This window comes from Hakea prostrata, chromosome 1, assembly GCF_041222555.1.
Source record: "Hakea prostrata isolate BN-2017 chromosome 1, UWA_Hpros_2, whole genome shotgun sequence".
In the NCBI taxonomy this organism is placed as follows: Eukaryota; Viridiplantae; Streptophyta; class Magnoliopsida; order Proteales; family Proteaceae; genus Hakea; species Hakea prostrata.
The window spans coordinates 32800836-32823194 of record NC_142600.1 but is presented as its reverse complement, the minus strand read 5'-3'; the positions used below and the strand labels follow the sequence as shown (position 1 = coordinate 32823194).

General features: G+C 37.6%; 1 protein-coding gene across 3 annotated transcripts in view; it reads right to left on the bottom strand.

The window, feature by feature from the left end:
• The window catches only part of LOC149028773 (Tetratricopeptide repeat (TPR)-like superfamily protein), a 112121-nt gene that overhangs the window by 48077 nt on the left and 41685 nt on the right, over positions 1–22359 (bottom strand). For all 3 annotated transcript variants that reach the window (XM_089139005.1, XM_089138999.1, XM_089139010.1), the window contains 2 exons: positions 5770–5839; positions 1294–1356 (listed from right to left, as the gene is read on the bottom strand). In XM_089139005.1, the coding sequence (XP_088995131.1) occupies positions 1294–1356; positions 5770–5839 (133 nt within the window). The remainder of the gene's footprint in view (positions 1–1293; positions 1357–5769; positions 5840–22359) is intronic.

Here is a 22359-nt window from a genome sequence, read left to right as displayed (position 1 = left end):
AGGAACTCCTGGAAAAGGAATACTTTTGTCACCCACTGATAATCTAAAAGTAGAAGCATACACTGATGCAGATTGAGCTGGATCTCCAGACAGGAAGTCAATTTCAGGTTATTGTACCTTTGTTGGAGGTAATCTAGTTACTTGGAGAAGTAAAAAACAGAATGTGGTAGCTTTATCTAGAACCGAAAGCTGAATATAGAGCTATGGTTCGTGGAGTTTGTGAGCTACTATGGTTGAAAGGCTTGATGCAAGATATTGAAGTCCACGTTCCAAACCCTATAATGTTATATTATGACAACAATGCTGCTATTAATATTGCTAATAATTCGGTGCAACATGATCGAACTAAGCGCATTAAAATTGACAGGTTTTTTGTGAAAGGAATGTTGGAACAAGGGCTTATCTACATGCCTTTTGTAAGATCTGAAGACCAAGCAACAGATGTTTTCACTAACGGTTTGAAAGAAAGAGATTTCCATCCTATAGTAGGCAAGTTGGGCATAACTAATATCTATGCCTCAACTTGAGGGGGAGTATTGGATTCTACTAGGAGTTCAATTAGAGTTTGTATTCATGTAAAATTCTATTCCTTGTAATGGTGTAATTTCCACTTAGTTATAAATAGAGGGCTTAAGATCATTGATCGATAAGCCATTCTGCCACACATTGTGTTTCACAACAGACATTAAAGGCAGGCTGTTAGGAGTCCCTCTTAATTTCAATGGTACTCCTCGAACACATTATAACCTCTTAATTTTCAACCTCTTAGAGTTGCTCTCTGTGGCTTGTTTTTCCATCTTTGTTTCCCCCTCTTGAGGCTTCTCTCTTTGGCAATACATATTCTACTTAACCAAAGAAAAAGGTATGGCGTACAATTTCTTGAAAACTAGGCATCGCTTAGGCCAAGCAGAAGCCAGGGCCTCAACCTTAACTCGGCCTAGTCCATGCACAGGCTTAAAATCCCACAAATCCCATTCAGTGCTGGAAAGTTTTGGCAAAGTTTTGGGAGATGTACAGTTTTTGAGGCCCAAGTCGCACCACTAAAGGGACTCACAATGAACTTATTAGCAGAAAAAAAATTTGTTCATGGAAGAAAAATAAATCAGCCACGTTATCAATGATATTTATTCTCTATCTATCAGAAAGCACACAGATAACAAACTGTATAATACAGTTTGAGAAACATAACAAGAAGGCCTAACCGTCTAAGTAATTACAACATCCAAGGTTCAAGATGAATACACAAAAAAGTAGCAATTGAGAATTTAGCAACCATAACATATCAAAACTCACTTCAAGAGCAATTGGATCCCTTGGAGAGCTTCCAAGCATTGCTTCATATTCTTGAAGCCTAGTCTGAAAAACACAGGAAAGCAGAGGCATCAACAAAATTCCATATTGTCTGAATTTCCCTATATTAGTAATAATTAACAAAACATAGAACTGAAATTTTGACAATAGTTTTCAGGCATACACATAAAGGGTTACCAAGAAGCAAGATATGAAGTATCAGCATCAGACATATTGGATTGACTCTAAGAGATGTATGATAAACTTGGATACAGGGGTTATATGTTTAGGATACATACAAAACTACAGTTTTTAGTACAATACAGCATAAACAAGTCCTGGCTTGAACACAACCCTTGGTATCAACCTGCGAACCAAAGTCAGACAAGGGGGAAAGACATGGAATTGATAGGAAACTGTAGCCAAGTGGCCAAGGCATGAGCCTGCAAAGTTCTATTCGTCAGTTCGAATTCGACCAGTTCCTAGAGAGCCATGGTTAGTGGATAGAAAGACCTGGTCCTTTAGTTGGTTCCTCTTCTTTCTTTGGTAGCATAGGCCAAATATGGGGTCATCCATGTCACTATGACTGTAGACAAAGGCAGTCACTTGTCTTGCCATCTCAACAACCTCTGTCAGAATCTTCAGATATCCCAAGTCCTTTAACATGATATCAATGCAATGGGTTGCACATGGAGTCAAGAAGAGTAAGTACCTAAGAAGTGTAACTGTTCATCAATGTAAACATCCCTCCCTTCTTAAGATTAACCTATAAGAATCCAGGTCCTCTACTGAGGTGCAGCCACAGGTCAGAAAACAATAGAAAAGAGCTGAAGAAGAAGAAGAAGAAAAGAGAAGAGAATGAGAAGAAGAAGAAAAGAGGGGTACAGACAGTCTGAAGTAACCTGCATCTCTACCCCTATTCGTTATTTATAGATGAAGACTACAGCACTAATAACTTACTAACTCAGAGTACTTTTCAAAAATAAAAAGTGACTTTCCAAGACTCTAAAGACAGTTCCCAAAAGGAAAGATAATATCAAACTAAAGCTACTAGAAAATTAGTAACTTTCTAATTTTGTAGAACACTCAAAGCTTTCTAGTTATGTAACAACTTTTTCTCCAAGCTAGCACTTTCTATTTTGAGATAGCTTGCACTCTAGGTTTCCATGACTTGGTTTCTAGGTCACCAACTCATCAAGACTTGCTCCCCAAGTTTCTACTTGGCTATCACAACATCCTCCCAGGCTGGAGAGTAGCGATCACCAACTCCCAGCTTGCAGCACCCTCCCACAATGATCTGAATAACACTGGGAAAATTCTACTTCAGATGGTACTGCACTAAACCTTTAAAACCATGCTCTTGGAGACTGTTTCAACCCATAGATAGACTTGTGAAGTCGACATACTTCAGCAAAATTCTCCACTTAAGCAACAAACTCAGGAGGTTGCTCCATATACACTTATTTAGCCAAGTCTCCATATAAAAAGGCATCTTTTACATCTAACTGATGAAAAGTCAAATCTAAATTAGCTGCCAAAAACAATAAATACTCACAGAATTCAAATGAGCTATGGGGGAATAAAGCTTCAAAAAAATAACACTATAAGTCTGAGTATACCCCTTTGCAACCAGCTGTCTTTAAAGTGCTCTACAGATCCATCAGACTTATGCTTAATCACAAATACCCAACAACATTTCACAAGATCCTTACCTAAAGGCAAATCTACAAGAGTCCAAGTATTCCTATAGTGTAGAACCTCAATTTTAGACTTTATACCCAACCCAGATCAGAGAGAGCCTTAGAGTATGTAAATGGAACAATAATACAAGACAGAGACATGGTAAGGGTACGGTACAAAACTGAACTGGCAAGTGAAGGGTAGTAACATAATGAGAAAAAAGACACAAAACATTAGAACGTCGGGAACAAGAATGCTTACCTTTCCTCAAAACAATGGGAAGATCTTCAGAACTATCAAACATTGGAGGAGGATCTATAGAAGACGTGATATCGATTGTTAACCATCTAACTGTTTTTGTTTCCTCCACCGATGATAGACTCGTACGAGTGGAAATTGAACTAGGAAGTGCAATGGGTTCTTCAGGATTGTCATGGTTTGGTTCTCCCTTGGGCAATTCCTCCAATCCAAGCATCTCGGAAGGAAACCTATCATCTTCGGACAATTGACTGGGGTCATAACGGTGTATCGTCAAAGAAGGTAACATCTGCTATGGTGAACTGACATTTGGTCAGAGGATCAAAAATTTTATATCCTTTTTGGTACTGAGAATAACCTAAAAAAATGCACTTATTAACTTTGGCTGAAAAGGTATCTTTTTATTGGGGTAAAACACACATAACATACACAGCCAAAAACATTAGGTGAGACAAAAAACAGGGGTGAGTCTGGATACAAACTTCGAAACAGTATTTCATCTTGCAAAACTGAAGACAGCTTTGATTTTTCAAGGTAAAAGCTGTAAGGACATCATCACTCCAATATTGCTTACGTACACTCATGTAGAACATAAGAGACCTTGCCACTTCCAACAAATGCCTATGTTTTTACTCGGCTACACCATTTTGTTGTGGTGTGTATGAGCAACCAGATTGGTGAAGAATACCTTTAGTGGACATTGATCAGAAATTGCACTTTGCATATATTCCAAATCCATACGTTAACAACATAATGTTCACAAGTCCATGTTTCATATGTAGAAAAAGTGGTTGTATCCTTCAAATCAAACTCGGGACAATCTTCTTTCAAGTACTTTGATTTTCTTTGGGCATGAATAAAAGCATACATCGCCTTTGCCCAAAGAAAATAGTTTTCGGTCCTTTACTTGATACTTGTAATTTAGAAGGCCATACCATCCTCAGACAATTTTCAACAGATCAGCCATTACGGAAGCTTACAACTCGAACTACTGACAGTACGAACAACTATGAACATAGAAGATGTAATTATATTCTTAGACATGTGAACATCACAAACACAATTGCAGCTTAAGGCTGCTGCAGCCACACACGATTTTCACAAAAAGAAACTCCAAATGATGGAACCGAGATGGCCACGACCTCAGTAGAATGGCTCTGATACCATATAACAATCCAAAATCTACTGAGGTGCAGCCACAGGTCAGAAAACAATAGAAAATAGCTGAAGAAGAAGAAGAAAAGGTGAGAGAATGAGGAGAAGAAGAAAAGGCGGGTAGAGACAGTCTGAAGTAACCTGCATCTCTGCCCCTAATTTACAGCTCTACTAACTTACTAATTCAGAGTACATTCCAAAAATAAAAACTGACTTTCAAAGACTTTGAAGACAGTTCCCAAAAAGGAAAGATAACGTCAAAGTAAAGCTACTAGAAAATTAGTAACTTAAGCTTTCCAATTATGTAACAACTTTTTCTCCAAGCCAGCACTTTCTATTTTGAGACAGCTTGCACTCCAAGTTTCCACGACTTGGTTTCTAGGACTCCAACTCATCATGAATTGCTCCCCAAGTTTCTACTTGGTTATCGCAACAAACCCCATGCCAATGACAATCCCTACCACATTCTATACAGTCAACTTCTTTCACCACCTCCTTAAACAACTCAAAGGTGTACTTTACCTTGGTGTTGAGGCAACTAAATATTGTAGATCTCATATATTGTGGGCACTTCACTCCCGGGCTAGTCCTACCATCTCATCAGTAGATTGAGAAATAAGCAAGACTTCGCCAAAATTTTTGTATCTCGGCCCACTCGAGACAAGATATTATATGTATGAAACATACATAGCCTTGACTGAGATTTCCAAAAATTTCACTGAGATTTCGCTACTTTGTGCACCATGTTGCTGAAATAATACAAAGCCTCGTATCAAAAGGCAGTATCTCGCAATTTATGTTCAAAACTTTGATAAAACTTCAAAAATTTTGTGGGTGTCAACCAAAAGAAAGGTAAAAAATCCTGTTATATTTTTTTGCCACATTACCCCTCCATACTACATGGACACACTGTGGGGTTTGCCACTATGCTAATGAAGGAAGCTTTCTGCTGATCTTCTAGGCGAATGTTAATGGGGGCTGAGAAGACTGTTTGTAGTTGGGTACTCCCTGTGTCAGTCTTTCTTACAGTTTCTGGCTCTGGCCTCCAGTTGTTGTACTATATGACCAATGTTCATTTTGTTTTACAAAAATAAAATACAAAATGAGACCATATACATTCAGTACCACTTCACTGGTGCTTGAATTTCAGTAGCAGCAACAAACTATATTAAAGCACAGATTATTGCTAAGTCGAAGTAAAGATTAATGATTTGCAGCAAAATAATGAATGATCTACAAGAATCAAACTAATCTCAACAAAACACTCAAATTTGACTGTGCTAAGAAACGGAAGAGTAGCCCACATTTTTCACTGTAGAAAATAAATGCAAATATAGAAGTAAAAGACTTAGGTTGGTATGGCCGGTCAGTTACCGCTATTTTTACCTTAAGAGTTATCGTCTCTTCTTCCGTAAGTTTCTTTTCAACCACTGCAGTGTCCTCACTGGGATCAACACTAAAAAAGGAAAAATATCACACCCTATAATAGGGCTCGAATAGTAAAAGAAAACAAAAGGGAAGATATAGAAGAAAACATTTCAGCCTGGAAGATGACATGGGTTGAAAGATTATATGTTTACCTTCCTCTCAAAAACATAGAAGGGTAACCAGGTAAATTAAAATAATTTATGAGATTGATGATAACTATATGAACTGTTTGTCATACTATGTTGGTTTAAGCATTGGTGAATATTAAATTTCTAATTACATAGTCTACTTGATATGAAGTGAAAAATAATGGATAAAACTCCTGTACTATTTCTTCCCAAAGATGTGAAGTACAATAGGAAAAGTAAATCACTCCCCTCCTTTATTTACTTTCAGGAATTCTAAGCTGAACTTATGTTATATGAGCTTATAATTTTGACACAAAAAAACGCTTATAATTGAAATTCACAGAAATTAGTTTATATCTTTGTATGTGTATAAGAACTGTTAGATCAAAAAGGAACCTGTAACTAGCTACAATCTAGAAGTTAATTTTGTGCCCCAATTCAGTTGTATGACCCAACTGGACTCAATGTTCGAAATTTTGTTTCGTTTCGCCATTTCACCGTTGGGTGAAGCTAGCGAAACACCAAAATTTTGCCAAAATCTGGTACAAAATTGTATCAGATTTCAATGATAGCTTTCGGTGGGTTTTGGTGCTTTCTTGAGCTGGTTTCAGTGTCCATTCTAAGTTGAAGCCAATAAACACAATAGAAGTATTATTTTTGCCTAAAACCTAACCCGAAGTGGTGTTCTTGATCAGCAAATGTCCGGCTGTATGCAGGCGAAACTAGAAGTATGGGACATGCATTTTCACAAAATGTAACTGTGGATATTATACACTAAGATTTTCATTATAAAGCGCAACAACAAATACAAGAAGCAAAACTCAATATACAAGTGTCAACCTGAATCCCTTCCCATGGCTATAGAGGATTACTCTTAATACTGGACATAAGTAAGGACAAAGTTATCCATATAGTCCGTCATTGCCTTTTTATGGGTAGCATCATCAACATAAAGTAGTATCCTACCCTAGGGAATGTGTCATACAATGATGAACTGTAACCCAGTAGCGGAACTAGCATAACTGGCTATGCTAGTTCTGATGGAAATCCAAAGATGGAGTCCCAAATGATGCACCTGATCTATCCCCATACCCATATGCAAACGTGCTATTGGAATCACTAGATGAACCACCATATCCATAAGCCTTGCACAGTACAACCCCTTGGACTTTTCAAATTTTCATCAAAATTTTCGAGATTTCGGCAAAATTTTGGTGAAATTTCAACAAAACTTTGCAGTTTCGAATTTCGACCCCCACTTCATTTCGGTGACTATCGAAACTGCCAAAATTTGGCAAAATCTTGAAGAATGGCTACACCACAAATTGCTTTTAGATTACCATACAAGTCTTGGTCAGAATGTATAGGAAAACTATGCAGTTTTTTTGGATTCCATTAAGCTCCCATTCGCCCATTCCAGTCAATTTTGGCTAGAAAGGCGACGATCCCTATACACAATCAGTTCATAAAAAAGCCTTTGTACCTTGTTGATATATCAATATTATTAGGTAGTAGCCAAATACTTCATCACATTTTGTCTCCCTTACTAAGGCTCAAACTAAAATTGAAAAAAAAGAACAACAACAACAACAACAACAATAATAGTGGTAGTAGTACTTAATAGTAATATAAATGCCAGAATACAGCACCAAATGTCATATATGAAGCCCTTGAAAGCAAATGGATACCAAAGAACAAGGCAGAAAAGACTTGATGATACACAATTTTTTTTTTTTTGTGCGGGGGGGGGGGGGGGAATTGACACAAGTTGGAAAAAACATTTGTTGGATTCTATTAGGAGTCTAATAAGAGTTTGTATAGGAGTTAAATTAGAGTTTGCATTCATGTAAACTTCTATTCCTTGTAATATTCTACTTTCCACTTATTTATAAATAGAGGGCTTGAGATCATTGATCAAAATAAGCCATTCTGCCAAACATTGTATTTCAACATGGTATTAGAGCCTAAATTCGATTAGGGAAGCGACCTACCTTCTTCTTCTGATTTTTTTTCAAACCCATCGTCAATCTTCAGTTCTAGGCAGTTTTTCAGTACCATCTTGGTCGCCAACTGAAACAGAAGAAAAAAAAAAGAAGAAATAAGAAGAAGACGACGATTCTTTTCCGTCTCGATTCAATGAATTAGAACAGGAAACAGAGGAAAGAAGAAGAGAAGAAGAGAAGAAGAAATCAGCAACTTCCGCTACTTCTGCAACAGCTTCAGCTTCAGCTCCTGCAATTTTTTGTTTGATTCTTCATCTGAAGCCTGCGATTCTGAAGCTTGGTTAGTCATCTGAAACCTTCGATTGGGGTTCTGCTATTAAGGTTCTTCGACTGGGGCTGTTCTCCTTAAGCCTGCGATTGAGAAATCGATTCTTCATCTGAGTTAATTCGATTAGCCCAAATAAAATACATATTTGAGGGTTATTTTGGTAAATTTGCTTTACAGGGACTTATATGTAAATTTGTATAAGTTCTGAGATTTATTTGCAAATTCCGTTTTTTCAAGGACATATTCCGTTCTACGACATTTCTGTTACTTCGAAAGGGTGAAGACTGAAGAACTGCAGATAATTTTGTCAACATGACAACTATTGATGGTACAGCCTTGACCACTGCTTCCTCTACTACCCATACCAACACCTACCTTGCTACTTCAGGTAAAACCTTTACAAGCTTTCAAGCTTCTTCAGTTTCTACTCCTTGGATCATTGATACGGGAGCTACAGATCATATGACAGGTTTATCCACCTCTTTCTCACAATATTCTCCAACTTCTGGAAAGGATAAAGTTCGAATTGCTGATGGATCCTATTCTTCCATTGCTGGAAAAGGGACCATTCAGCATTCTCCATCACTTTCTTTGTCTAAAGTTTTACATGTTCCCTCTTTCTCTACTAACTTGCTCTCTATCAGTAGTCTTACACATGACTTGAATTGTAAAGTAATTTTTTTCCCATCTTACTGTGTCTTCTAGGATCTGGTCACGGGGAAGGAGATTGGACGTGGTAAACTAGACAATGGACTTTATTTGCTTGAGCTGATTGGAGAATCTACGTCTGCTTTGACTACTTCTTCTAATCCAGTCCATTCGGTAATATTAGACCTTTATCAGTGGCACTGTAGGCTAGGTCACCCCCCTCTAGGAACTCTTAAGAAAATATTTCCTGATTTGGTTTCTTCTTATAATGAAAATAAATTTTTTTTGTGAAGCTTGCATTTTTGTAAAACAGACTCGTTCTACTTATTTACCTTCTCTTTATAATAGAAAACCTATTCCTTTTATGCTAATTCATATTGATGTGTGGGGTCCCTGCCGACGTGTGTCTATTACTAGCCATAGGTACTTTGTTACTTTTATTGATTGTCACTTTCGTTCTACATGCATTTATCTTTTAAAACAAAAAAATGAGGTTTTCCAATGTTTTCGTGACTTTCATAATATGATTAAAACTCAGTTCAATGCCACTGTGAAGATCCTTCGCAGTGACAATGGCACAGAGTATATTGATGGTGAATTTCAAAGATATCTCTCTGATTCTGGCATAATACATCAGACCAGTTGCGTTAATACGGCTGCCCAAAATGGGGTTGCCGAAAGGAAGAATCGGCATCTCTTAGAGATAGCCCGTTCCATTATGATTTCTATGAATGTCCCTGACCAATACTGGAGTGACGCTATTCTCACTGCTACTTACCTTATAAATAGGATGCCCAGTAGGATACTTGGTTTTAAATGTCCTAATGGGATTCTTCAGGGAGCCTCTTCTTTTTTTATTCCCCCAAAGATTTTTGGATGTGTGTTATGCTAGAATCACAGCCCACCAGAGTAAGCTAGCTCCCCGTGGCCTACGCTGCATATTTTTGGGGTATTCTGCTACTCAGAAAGGATACAAATGTTATCATCTTCCTTCCAGGAAAACCATTGTATCCATGGATGTAATTTTTACTGAGTCTTGCCCTTACTATACACCTCTCCAGGGGGAGAGTCCTAGAGGAGAGGTGTTCTTTCCGCCTCTAGATCTTCCTATCACACACCAACACAACTTAAGAGTCCCAGAAGAGTTTCCTGCCCAGGGGGAGACTTCGGCTAGTATACCTGAGGACTCTAATCCTCCCCCTTCGATTTCTGAACCATGTGAAGAACCTAGCCAGGGGGAGACCACTCCTGTGAGACACACTGTTGGGGTCTTTCAAAACCAGATTGACCAGAATAAGGAGGTGAAGACTTATCAGAGGAAGAAATACAACCGGCTAAAGCAAGTGGAGAAAGGTGATACGTTACCACTTCAGTCTCCTGCTCCAGAATCAGATTCTACTGAGGTATCTTCTTCCAATCTTCCTGTTGCTGATAGAAAAGGGGTCAGATCTTATACTCAACATCCCATAGCTAAATATCTTTCTTATAACTCTTTGTCTGACTCCTACCGTGCTTTTATATCCTCTCTGTCATCTCTATCTGTTCATAAAAGTTGGCAGGAAGCCTATGCTGATAAGAGATGGAAGGAAGCTATGGTAGAGGAAATGCAGGCAATGAAGAAAAATGACACTTGGGAGCTGATTACACTTCCTCCAGGGAAAAAAACCAGTGGGCTGCAAATGGGTATTTGTGGTTAAACAAAATATGGATGGATTAGTTAACGAGTTGAAAGCTAGACTAGTTGCAAAGGGGTTTACCTAGACCTATAGGATTGATTATCAGGAGACCTTTGCCCCTGTTGCGAAACTAAATACTGTCAGAGTTCTGTTGTCTGTAGTTGTGAACAAACACTGGAACTTGCACCAACTAGACGTAAAGAATGCCTTCTTACATGGGGAGTTAGCAGAAGAGGTCTATATGGAAATCCCACATGGTTTTTCCGATGACAATACTGCAGGGAAAGTCTGTCGGTTGAAGAGGTCAACATATAGGTTAAAACAGTCTCCTAGATGCTTGTTTGGACGCCTTCTGAAGGCAATGACTTCTATTGGGTACAAACAAAGCAATGCTGATCATACACTATTTGTCAAGAAGTCAGGTACTAACATCGCACTTCTCATTGTTTATGTAGACGATATTGTCATCACAGGGAATGATGGTGAAGAAATTCAAAAGCTGAAAGACTTTCTTGGCAGAGAATTTGAAATTAAAGATCTAGGGAAGTTACAATATTTCTTAGGGATTGAGGTGGCTCGATCAAATAAAGGTAAATTCCTATCCCAAAGAAAGTATGTCCTAGATCTATTATCAGAAGTGGGAATGTTGGGGTGCAAAGCAGTTGATACCCCTATTGAAGCTGGAGCTAAACTTAAAGAAAGAGGGTGAACCAGTGGACAAAGGAAGATACCAAAGGCTGGTAGGGAAACTTATTTACTTGTCCCACACCAGGCCAGACATCGCTTATGCTGGAGGGATAGTGAGCCAATTCATGCATGATCCATATTTAGCTCATATGAAGGTCATTACTGCAATACTACAAGTATTTGAAGGGAACTCCTGGAAAAGGAGTACTTCTATCACCCACCGATAATCTAAAAGTAGAAGCATACACTGATGCAAACTGGGCTGGATCTCCAGACAGGAAGTCAATTTCAGGTTACTGTACCTTTGTTGGAGGTAATCTAGTTACTTGGAGAAGTAAGAAACAGAATGTGGTAGCTTTATCTAGTACCGAAGCTGAATATAGAGCTATGTCGTGGAGTTTGTGAGCTACTATGGTTGAAAGGCTTGCTGCAAGATATTGGAGTTCAAGTTCCAAACCCTATGATGTTATATTGTGACAACAAGTTTGCTATTAGTATTGCTAATAATCCAGTGCAACATGATCGAATTAAGCACATTGAAATTGACTGGTTTTTTGTCAAAGGAAAGTTGGAACAAGGTCTTATCTGCATGCCTTTTGTAAGATCTGGAGACCAAGTAGCAGATGTTTTCACTAAGGGTTTGAAAGAAAGAGATTTCCTTTCTATTGTAAGCAAGTTGGGCATGACTAATATCTATGCCTCAACTTGAGGGGGAGTGTTGGATTCTATTAGGAGTCTAATAAGAGTTTGTATAGGAGTTAAATTAGAGTTTGCATTCATGTAAACTTCTATTCCTTGTAATATTCTACTTTCCACTTATTTATAAATAGAGGGCTTGAGATCATTGATCAAAATAAGCCATTCTGCCAAACATTGTATTTCAACAAAATTTGAAACTCAAGAGGTAAATAAAACTCTCAATCTAAAAGATCATTTTTAAATCTTTTCATTAGAGGGAGACGGTGGACATACAACCATTGGCAGTGGACATACAACCATTGGCAATCACAGTCAAACTCTCAGAGGAGCCAAGGCATTAAGGCTTGCATGATAACATTTTTATTCTATTTCTCAATTTGTTTTTGTCCTGGAAATGAAAAATCAATTAGAGACAAAGCACATTATCCCAGCCAGGAACAGGCAAAAAACCATTTCTGAAATGGATCACCTGTTCTTGGCAAAGAACGTTACCAACGTTACCACATGCAACCGTACCAGTGCACAAGGCTCCTGCATTTAGCAGGGAGGGTCAAAAGTATGCAGCCTTACCCTTGTATCTAGAAAGGCTGTTTCTAGGACTTGAACCTCTAATCAAGCATCCATCAAGTCAATACTTGACCGACACACCAAGCACCAGCAACGAGTTTTCCCAGAATAGAAATATGACCTAAAAACAGAGTTATCATTGCCTGGCCTAAACTGCAACTTCTCAGAATTACTAAACCACAGCCAGGAAGAGGACATTGCAGTGCTTCTTCAGAAGGCAACAATAGGGGGAAGAATCTATTAATTTTTTGCATATGAATGAAGCACCACAAAGCAGACTCTTCTGAATTTTGGGAGAACAGTCAGGACATAGAAAGGGAGTTACATTCCATTTAATAAGATTCAAGCTAGGATGCCGCTTAGATAGAACAACAATTTGGCCTCATCTGAACTTGATGGGGTTGGCCACATGGATCCTTGGCATCAAATCAACTGTATTCAAGGTCATAGTAGATACAAGGCCTAACCAATGCAGGTCTTCTCTCATTGATTCTCCTAAGTTTATTTTAGGTCTGCCCCAACTCTTTTAGTTTCTTCAATCTAGATTAGATCACTTCTTGAATAGGAGAATTTAAAGGCCTCCTTTGAACATGACCTTGCCACCTCAAACAACTTGCTCAAAGTTCATCATGTATTAGAAATTACAGCTACACCAAACCAGTTCTAATATGATCCTTCCTTGCATTAGCTTTCCTCATTTTAATACTCATCCAATTCAACATCCACATTTCTGCTTATGGTTCAAAATTTTGACGAGATCTCATTGTAATTTTTCAAAAGATTTGGTTAGGACCGCAATGGAATACAACTTTGAAATAAAAATATGTAAAATCTGGGTATTTTGGTTTGAAATCTCAAAATTTTGCAAAAATCAGCAAAATCTCATCAAAATGATGCACCAAAAGTTGGCCCCATAAAAACCATTTTCAGCAAGATGTTACCAATACTTTGGTATTTTGGTTAATCTACGTAGAACTAGAACATTGAGACCACACATGGTTTTGAACCTTTTTTCCACTACATTGAGTTTATCCATATGATGCCTTTTAATTGCCCAACACTCTACACCACACATCATAGCTGGTTGTACAACAGTCCTATAAACTTTTTCTTTAAGTCTAAAGGAATACGTTGATCACACAAAACCCTAAGCGCTCCTCTTCAATTTATCCATCTTATTTTAACTATTTAGGAAAGATCCTGCTATGTATCCCCTTCTTTATTTATGATTGAGTCAAGATACCTAAAATATTCACTCTTTGGAATCTCCTTCTTATCAAGTTCACCATCTCATTATCCATCCAAGTATTGCCGAAGTTACACACCAGATATTCCATTTTTGTTTTACTTAAAACCTTTTGATTACAAAGTTGATCTCCATAACTCTAATTTAGTGTTAATCCCTGCTTGATTCTCACCTAACAAAACAATATCATCAACCAAAAAAATATGCACTAGGGAACCTTGTCTTGAATGTCTCCAGTTAAAATATCCACCATAAGTGCAAATAAAGTTGGTCCTTGATGTAACACAATTGTAATTATGAAATCACTAATTTGGTCCCCCATCATTCTTAAACTTGTAATTTAACTATCATATATATCTTTTAACCATGTCCACAGATTTACTTGAAACATTTGAAGCAAAATTTAAATCAATTCACTATAAAAGTAAAACAAGATAAGTACAAAATTATCATCAAACCCCCATATTGCAGTAAGGAAGAAATAAATAATCACAATGAGGAAAATGTAGGTTTCACACCTCAATTTCCTAGATGTAGTGGGGCCCATAACACTGCAATTTAACTAGACATGTGCTGATAATCCATTAATTTCTCATCTAACAATCATTCAATTTATACATGGAAGCTTACACTAATGGGGTTGGCAAGAAACTTTTCTCATTTGATAAAACCAAAGGATCTTTTATTAACAACACATACATTGTCATGGTCAAAGGACCAAGTGTCCATTAACATAGATATAAAAACCCAAAGAGATACATCTAGGTGACATTGTTGGCACTTAAACATCACTTACACATTAACATTACATTACAGTTGCTAATGTCACAAAACTACATTAGACATATTTACACCTAAGGAGTGGTGCACCAATGGTCTCTCATTCCATTTATCTTTCTCTTTAGTACCTGTCTAGAATTAGCTAAAGAACTATAATGAGTGCTATAACTTAGTAAGTGAAATCATCCTTAAAACCATACATACAATAGCAAAAACCATATCAATGACATTAAGTTACAGTAGAAGTTCAACTTATGAAAAGACTATGTAGTTCAAAATAGAATTGAAGGTGTTTCCAGTGCAATTGTCTGTAAGCTTCTTTTTCTTTTTCCCTTTTCTTACCCTTCAGTCCTCATTGTGGACCCTGGATTCATAGTACCTCATTAGGGAGTGTATACTGAAGTATATATACCCATTCAAACTTTCCTTCTTGTTTATATATGATAAATATTGCCTTGCCACTGTTCTTTCATGCATTGATTTTTTTGTCTTGATTTATCCCAGAGCGGATCTCATTGCATAAGCATTCCCTTCTTGTACCAAAACAAATCACCATAATACTACGAAGGTTTTAGACCATCCAATTCATCTATCTCTCCATTGATCTTCCTTTCTACATAGATCCTTCCTTTGTCTCGATTTATGCCGAAACAGATCCCAGTGCAACAACGTTCTTGTACTAGAATGAATCATCATCTTATTAAGAAGGGTTGAGACCTACAATTTCATTCACTCACCTCCTCTTGTTACCAATAGTCCTTAAAATGATTACATTATCTTAACTTAAGGCGGAATGTATCCCATCAAATGAGTATGCCCTATTGATGTATCAGAACACGTCACCATCATCTAGAGGAGGGTTGAGATCCATTTTCCCTTATTAGAGTTGCTTTTTCCCTTCCATTCCATAGTTGGTCTTACTTCTAGGTGCCCTTACATTATCTATCCTCATCCTTCACTCTTTAGCCATTCCAATGCAACACATGAGGTATTTATTGAATGTCCTCCATAATTTATTGTAAGCTCATCAATCATTCAAGTTGTGCCTCTATAGATAAAAATACAGTGAACTCATAACTCACGTAAACATGCCCATGTCATTTTCATCTCATGAACATATCTATATCATTTCCATTCCATAAACACAGCCATGTTATAACCATGCCAGTACCACTTCATAAACCCTATCATTTATGTTCTATTATGTTTATATTCTATAAGCATACCAAGTCATTTTCCAATCTATGAACATAACATTGTCACTTCACTTCCATTAACATAACATTGTTATTTCCATTCCACCAACATAACCTTATCAACTCATTCCGTAAACATAACTATAACATTTTCATTCCGTAAGCATAACCATACCATTTCCATTCCATAAGTATAACCATACCATTTCCAATCCATAAACATAATCATACCATTCCATAAGTATAACCATACCACTTCCATTCCATAAACATCACCGTGTCATAATCATGTTAGTTCCATTCGGTACACAACTGTATCATTCCGTTTCATAAGCATAATTAGAATCATATCATTCCATTTCATAAGCATAATCATGTAATGTCATTTCATTAACATCATCATGTCATTTCATCCCATAAGGATGACTATGTTGTATCATTTTCGTATATAGTAAACATAATCATACCATTGTTGTTGTTGTAAGGCAATAATTGTAGAAGATTTACTCTATTATTAAGGAGAGATTAGTTAGGATCTTTTAGGATATTATATTTTCTATCATAATATTCCCACACTGAAAGACTTGATTTCTTTTTTGGAAAGTTATTAGTATAAATAAAACTCTTGCTAGTCCCTCAGACACAAGTCAGAATTTCTCCAAATCTTACAACATGGTATCAAAGTCATCTCTGACCTAAGAAACCTAGCACCACCCATCGCCACCACTGTTTTCATCCTCTTCCCATTGCATCACCAACATACCACCACCCAATCCTAAACTAGCCTTCACTATCTTTTTCCCCCTCTTTTTTATCATCGTACCACCACCTATAGCCATTCCACCACCCAATAACACCTCCTATGGTATCACCTCACTCTAGCGATCTCTTATTCTGGTCCTCCCTCACCCATCGACACCCTAAGAGCCATCGCCTCTTACCTTCGAAGCTCCTAGGGGCTTCAAACCCAACCTACAACCCTTTTAGCACCCAATCACTCCTACAAGTTTCACCAACCATTTGTGACTCCTAGGGTGGTCAAAATAATTTTTTCACCATCGTAAACCTATCACCATTCCTTTAGTCCCTTTTTTAGACCCTACAATCCATCTAGGCCTATTTCTTAGATACTTTAGCCCTTGCAATTGGATCTAGAGCAATCGCCTCTCTTTTCTAGTGCTTCAAGGGCCATTACTCCTTGCTTTGACATGTTTTGAATTTTTCCCTTCCCTAAAATATTCTTTCATGCCTTATTTTTTGTGGTGAGCATTTCTCTCCTATCAAATCTATGTTTCCCTAAGTATGTGACACCCTTATTTTTGTTCCTACAATGGCGGATATAGTTACCTTCGCCTCTTCTGGTGCATTTGGTGTGGAGGATCCTCCCATTTCTTCTTTTTCTCAGAATCATGATTTTCCTCCCTTTTAGATGACCATTGTTAAGCTTAATGAGACCAATTATCTTCATTGGTCCCATTCTGCTTCTTGCAGTTGATGCTCGTGGTTTGACTAGCCATCTTCATGGAAATACTATCAAGCCCTCTTCTTCTGGTATGGCTCAAGACGAGCGGCAGATAAATAAGTGCTTTGTTATGGGATTTCTTCTTAATTCCATTGAAACCAAGTATTGCAAAGAGTTACCTTCTCTTTCTTGATGCTGCTACAATATGGAAGGTTGTCAAAGAGACTTATTCCAAGGTTGGAATGATGCACAGTGCTTTGAGATTCGAAGGAAGATTCATCAGCTACAACAAAAGGAGCTCACATTATCTCAATATTATAACACTCTTTGAGGCTATTATCATACCCTTGACTTCTACGGGCAATTTACTCCATCTTGTGCTATTGATGTCCCTAATTATCAAAAGTAGGATTACAAGCTTTGCGTATGATTTTTTGGCGGGCCTTAATATTGAATATGACTAGATCCGTGCACAGATTCTATCACGTGAGCCTTTTTCCTTCTCTAGAGCAAGCCTATGCTATGGTTGACACTAAGGACAATTGTAGGACAGCTATGGTACAAACTCAAACATCTAATAGGTCTACATTGGTGGCTGGTTCTGGCAGCAATAAGTCTAGTTCTAGTGATTCTAACACCCCAGTGAGATTCAAGTACCATGGAAAAGAGTATCATACAAAAGACAAGTGTTGGAAGTTATATGACCATCCCACAATTCCCATGGAGGAGGTAGGAACACAAATAGGGGAGGAAATCAAGCATCTGCACGTCAAGTAAATTTTGACACCCAGAGTATTCCAGCACTTCTTTCCTTTGACGAGCTCTAGCGCCTTTGCCAGTCGATATCCAAACTTAATGTGTCCTCTTCAGCACCAACTTTTAGTGTGAGTGTAGCCTCCGCTGTAGCTCCCCTTACTGATCCACAATCTTCCATAAGCATTCAATTGTGACAATGTCAATTCAATGTATCGTTCCTAGATAATTGACTTTAAGGCAACCGACTATATGATAGGTTCATCATCCTCATTTCATACTTATTCTTCTGTTCCTTTGATTCAGGTTGTTTGAACAGCTAATGGGTTTCTTTCTCCCATCTCTGGAAAGGGATCCATTATCTATTCGCCTTCTCTTACCTTGCCTTCTGCTTTGCATGTTCCTAAGTTATTGACTAACCTCTTATCCATTAGTAGCCATGCTCATTACATAAGGTACAAAATAATATTTGTTTCTTCTCATTGTGTGTTTCAAGACCTGGAAATGGGGTATAAGATTGGCAATGGTAGACAAAAAGGGGGTCTCTACTTGTTAGATAGGTCTCTATCAGCTTTTTCTTTGGCCTCTAATTCCACCTCTCCCGTACCTTTAACCTTATCACAATGGCATCATCGTCTTAACCACATTTCTTTACCTGTTTTCTCTATGTTGTTTCCTAATTTGGTTAAACGATGTACTTCGAATGATTTTTATTGTGAGGCTTGAATTTTAGCTAAACAAACTAGGCATGTCTACCTTGTTTCTGATAGTCGTATTTTTGTTCCTTTTTATGTAATTTAGTCTGATGTGTGAGGTCCATTACAAACTGTATCTATTTCTGGTCATAGATGGTTTGTCACATTCATTGCTTGTTGCATGAGGACTAGTGGGTCTACTTCACTAGAAAAGTGTTTCATATTTTCAAATTTCCATAAGATGGTTTTGTCACAATTTGGGGCCACAATCAAATCTTGCATACAAATGATGAAAGTGAGTACTTAGGTGGTGCATTCCCACATTACCTAGTTGACTATGCGTCATACACCAAACCAATTACATTGACACTCAACCTCAAAATGGGGTTGACAAACGCAAGAATAAACATCTTCATGGGGTAGCACGTTCAATAATGTTTATTACTATGCATGTGTCTCCTTAGTTTTGGGGTGATGCGGTCCTTACTACTACCTATTTGATTAACCGAATGCCGTCCCAAAAACCTTTGAAGTTCTTTTCGAGACATCAGCCTTTACTGTACCACCTAAGGTTTTTGGTTGTGTTGCCATTGCCCGAAACTACAGTGCTCATGGTAAGTTGGATCCACATGGGTTACGGTCATTTTCATGAGTTATGCTGTTACCTAGAAAGGTTATAAGTGTTATCATTCTGGCTCTCATTATTTCTTCGTCTCTATGGATGTTGTGTTCCAAGAACAAGTTCCTTTACACCTCTTCAAGGGGAGAATCTTAGTGAAGAGGTTCTGGTATTGATTCTTCCTTTAGATATTTCTCCAAAGAATCCTACTGATGATCCTCCTTTAGAAGATGGAGTGACCGGAGTGGAACAACAAATACATGATTCATAGGGCAAGCAAAGACCTCTAAAAATCTATCAAAGAAAGTTGCAACTGACCCCTTCTAAGCTAAGCCAGTTGGAAGCTTCTGTTCCTTGCCCTGAAGAATCCGTTCCTCCAGATGTGTCTGTCTCAGACCCATCTTTTAATCCTTCTTTTGACTTACCAATTACATTAAGAAAGCAGCCATGGACTTATGCCAAACATCCTATTTCCCATTATGTTTTATATCAATCCCTATCCCCATAGTTTCAAAAGTTTTGTTTCCTCGAGTGATTTCTGCTTCTGTTCCTACACTTAGGAGGAAGCATTAATATCTCTATAAAAAGCAAAACATGGCAACTAGTGTCTTTGCCTCCAGGAAAGTTGGGCATGATAAATATCTATGCTCCAACTTGAGGGGAAGTGTTGTAAGACAATAATAGTAGGAAATATACTACATTATTGATGGTAGATTAGTCGGGATCTTTTAGGATCTTTTATTTTCTCTTGTAATATTTGTACACTGAGAAGATTTGATTTGTTCTATTTTTGGAAAGTTATTAGTATAAATAAAGCACCTGTTGTGTCCTTCAGACACAAGTTAGGATTTCTCCAAATCTCACAATAGTTGTCTAATAGATTTAACCATATCATAACACCCATTTATAGATAAGACCATATCATCATTTCCTTTCATACATGTTTACTTTGAATTAATCCTCGTAATGCATAGTTAGGCATCATATAGGCAATTTTGCAACATATAGAATAGGAATGAGGTTTCACTAACCTTATGCAAGCATTTTTGTCTAATCCAAGTAAACAACCTCTTCAAATTGTCGCCTCATTCACCATGACTTTAACTTCCCTAGCAATATGCAATTCATCATTCTTAGATTCAATCTATTTGATCCATAACTTCTAGATAACCAATGATATAACTACCCAACTTGTTCAGCCTATTTAATCCATATCAAAGCCTTTCTTTTAGAACCTCTTTTACAGCTTCACATTGACCAAAAACAGGGCTTTTGGGGCATATAACCAAAACCAACAGGTTACCAAGTGGCTGACCGCTTACCTGGGCTGCTGCTTTAGGCAGAGTAACATGCAGCAGCAACACTCTGCAGGCCGCTAATGGCCCTGCAACCCTAAATCCAGCTTGGTTTTTGGGGATTTTCAGGAAGAAATTCCTGAAATCTCATTATCACATCCACATACATCAAACTTGGGTTCACATTCGACCCTTAGGGTCCTTTAAAGCAGGACTAAACACCACTTTAGGGCACAACATCACTCAATCAAGAATTCTATAGATTTTTTTCAGAAAGCTCAAATTCAGCATACTTATGTTCAATCCTCTTTCAATTTCATGAACTTTAACTCTATCTTTTGAGTCATTGATAACATTCACAAACAACACTCAATCAGAGTTGAACTCAAAGCTTGTGAAAGATTCTTCTCTACTGCATCAATCCTTAGGTTTCTTAGGTTCAGCTTAGAGGTAAAGGTTACTTTGATTTTCTTCATCTCAAAATCATCTTGAAGGTCTTTCAATCCCTTCATGTCTTCTCCTGCAGCATCTCTGTAGTTCTTCCTCTCCTATATTCCTTTCTTCGTTTCTTCTGCTTCTTTCCTTCTTTCATTTCCTCTCTCCTCTCTCTCATTTTTCTTTTTATATTGTCATTCACTTACTTCATCTCCTCACCTCTCTATGTGGAGAGGAAGGAGGTGATGGGCGGTGGATGGGATGAAGCGCCAACCTCCCATTCTGCCACTATACATTTGTCATGATTAATGAGATTTATTAATTTATTAATTGGCCCTAGATTAAGGACATGCAGGCCCATTTTGATTCCTTATGTGGGACTTACTTGGGGACCAAATGCTTGGTACCTTCAGGTCCAGAAAACCATGTCGATTATTTCCCCACTTTCGATTTAGTCTAGTTCCCCGTATGTGGGATTGTGGGGTCAACAAAAGAAATTGTGTTTCAGCCCAGATGCCCAATCACGGATTTGGAATTCATTTTTGTTGTGACAGCTGTGTGACAGATAAAAGGAAAGTGAACTCATGGGATCTTGAGAGCAAGATGTTAAAAATTTAGAAAGGAGTCTTAGAGAGCAAGCTGTTATAGAATTACAAAGTTTGGGTGCTCTACAAAATTAGAAAGTTACTAATGTTCTAGGTGATTAGTTTCGTATTGTCTTTCCTTTTTCGGAACAGATTTAGGAGTTTGGAAAGTTGATTTTTATTTTTGGAATGTAACTAAATTAGAAGGATGGATTTTCCATCGATTTCTGGTCTGTTTTTGGGGCTGTAAACTTCACTATAAATAAAGGCTCTTGAGGGTAGAAATGATCTACAATGGAATCATTTCTGCCCCCTCTTCTTCTTCTCACTTCTAGTTCTCTTGTTTTAACTTTCTTTCTCGTGGCTGCACCTCGGTAGAGGATTCTGGTTTTGTTACAATTTCCATTCCATGTAAATTCAACTACCTTTGAGTCCCTCGACAAATTATGTAGGTGTCCGAACAATCAGGGCCAAGATATTACAACTGATATCAGGCCTGTAATCATTAGTCTAATATCATAAATTTATAAATGATTTTCCCATTCAGGGTATCCTGTGTTTTACTTGCCAGTTCAGAGTCATTGACTCATGGTTCATTGGGTAGAACAGATTCATTGTCTCATTAAACCAGAACTTTGGGGTGTGGGTGTTACAGTTGGACTCCATCAGATGCTCTCACAAGTCACAATAACAATCAACCATCATAATTTGCACCCAAAAAATTAATAATAATAATAATAATAATAAATCAACCATCATAATTCATAACTATGAAACCAAAAAACCAGCATATAGACCTCATAACTT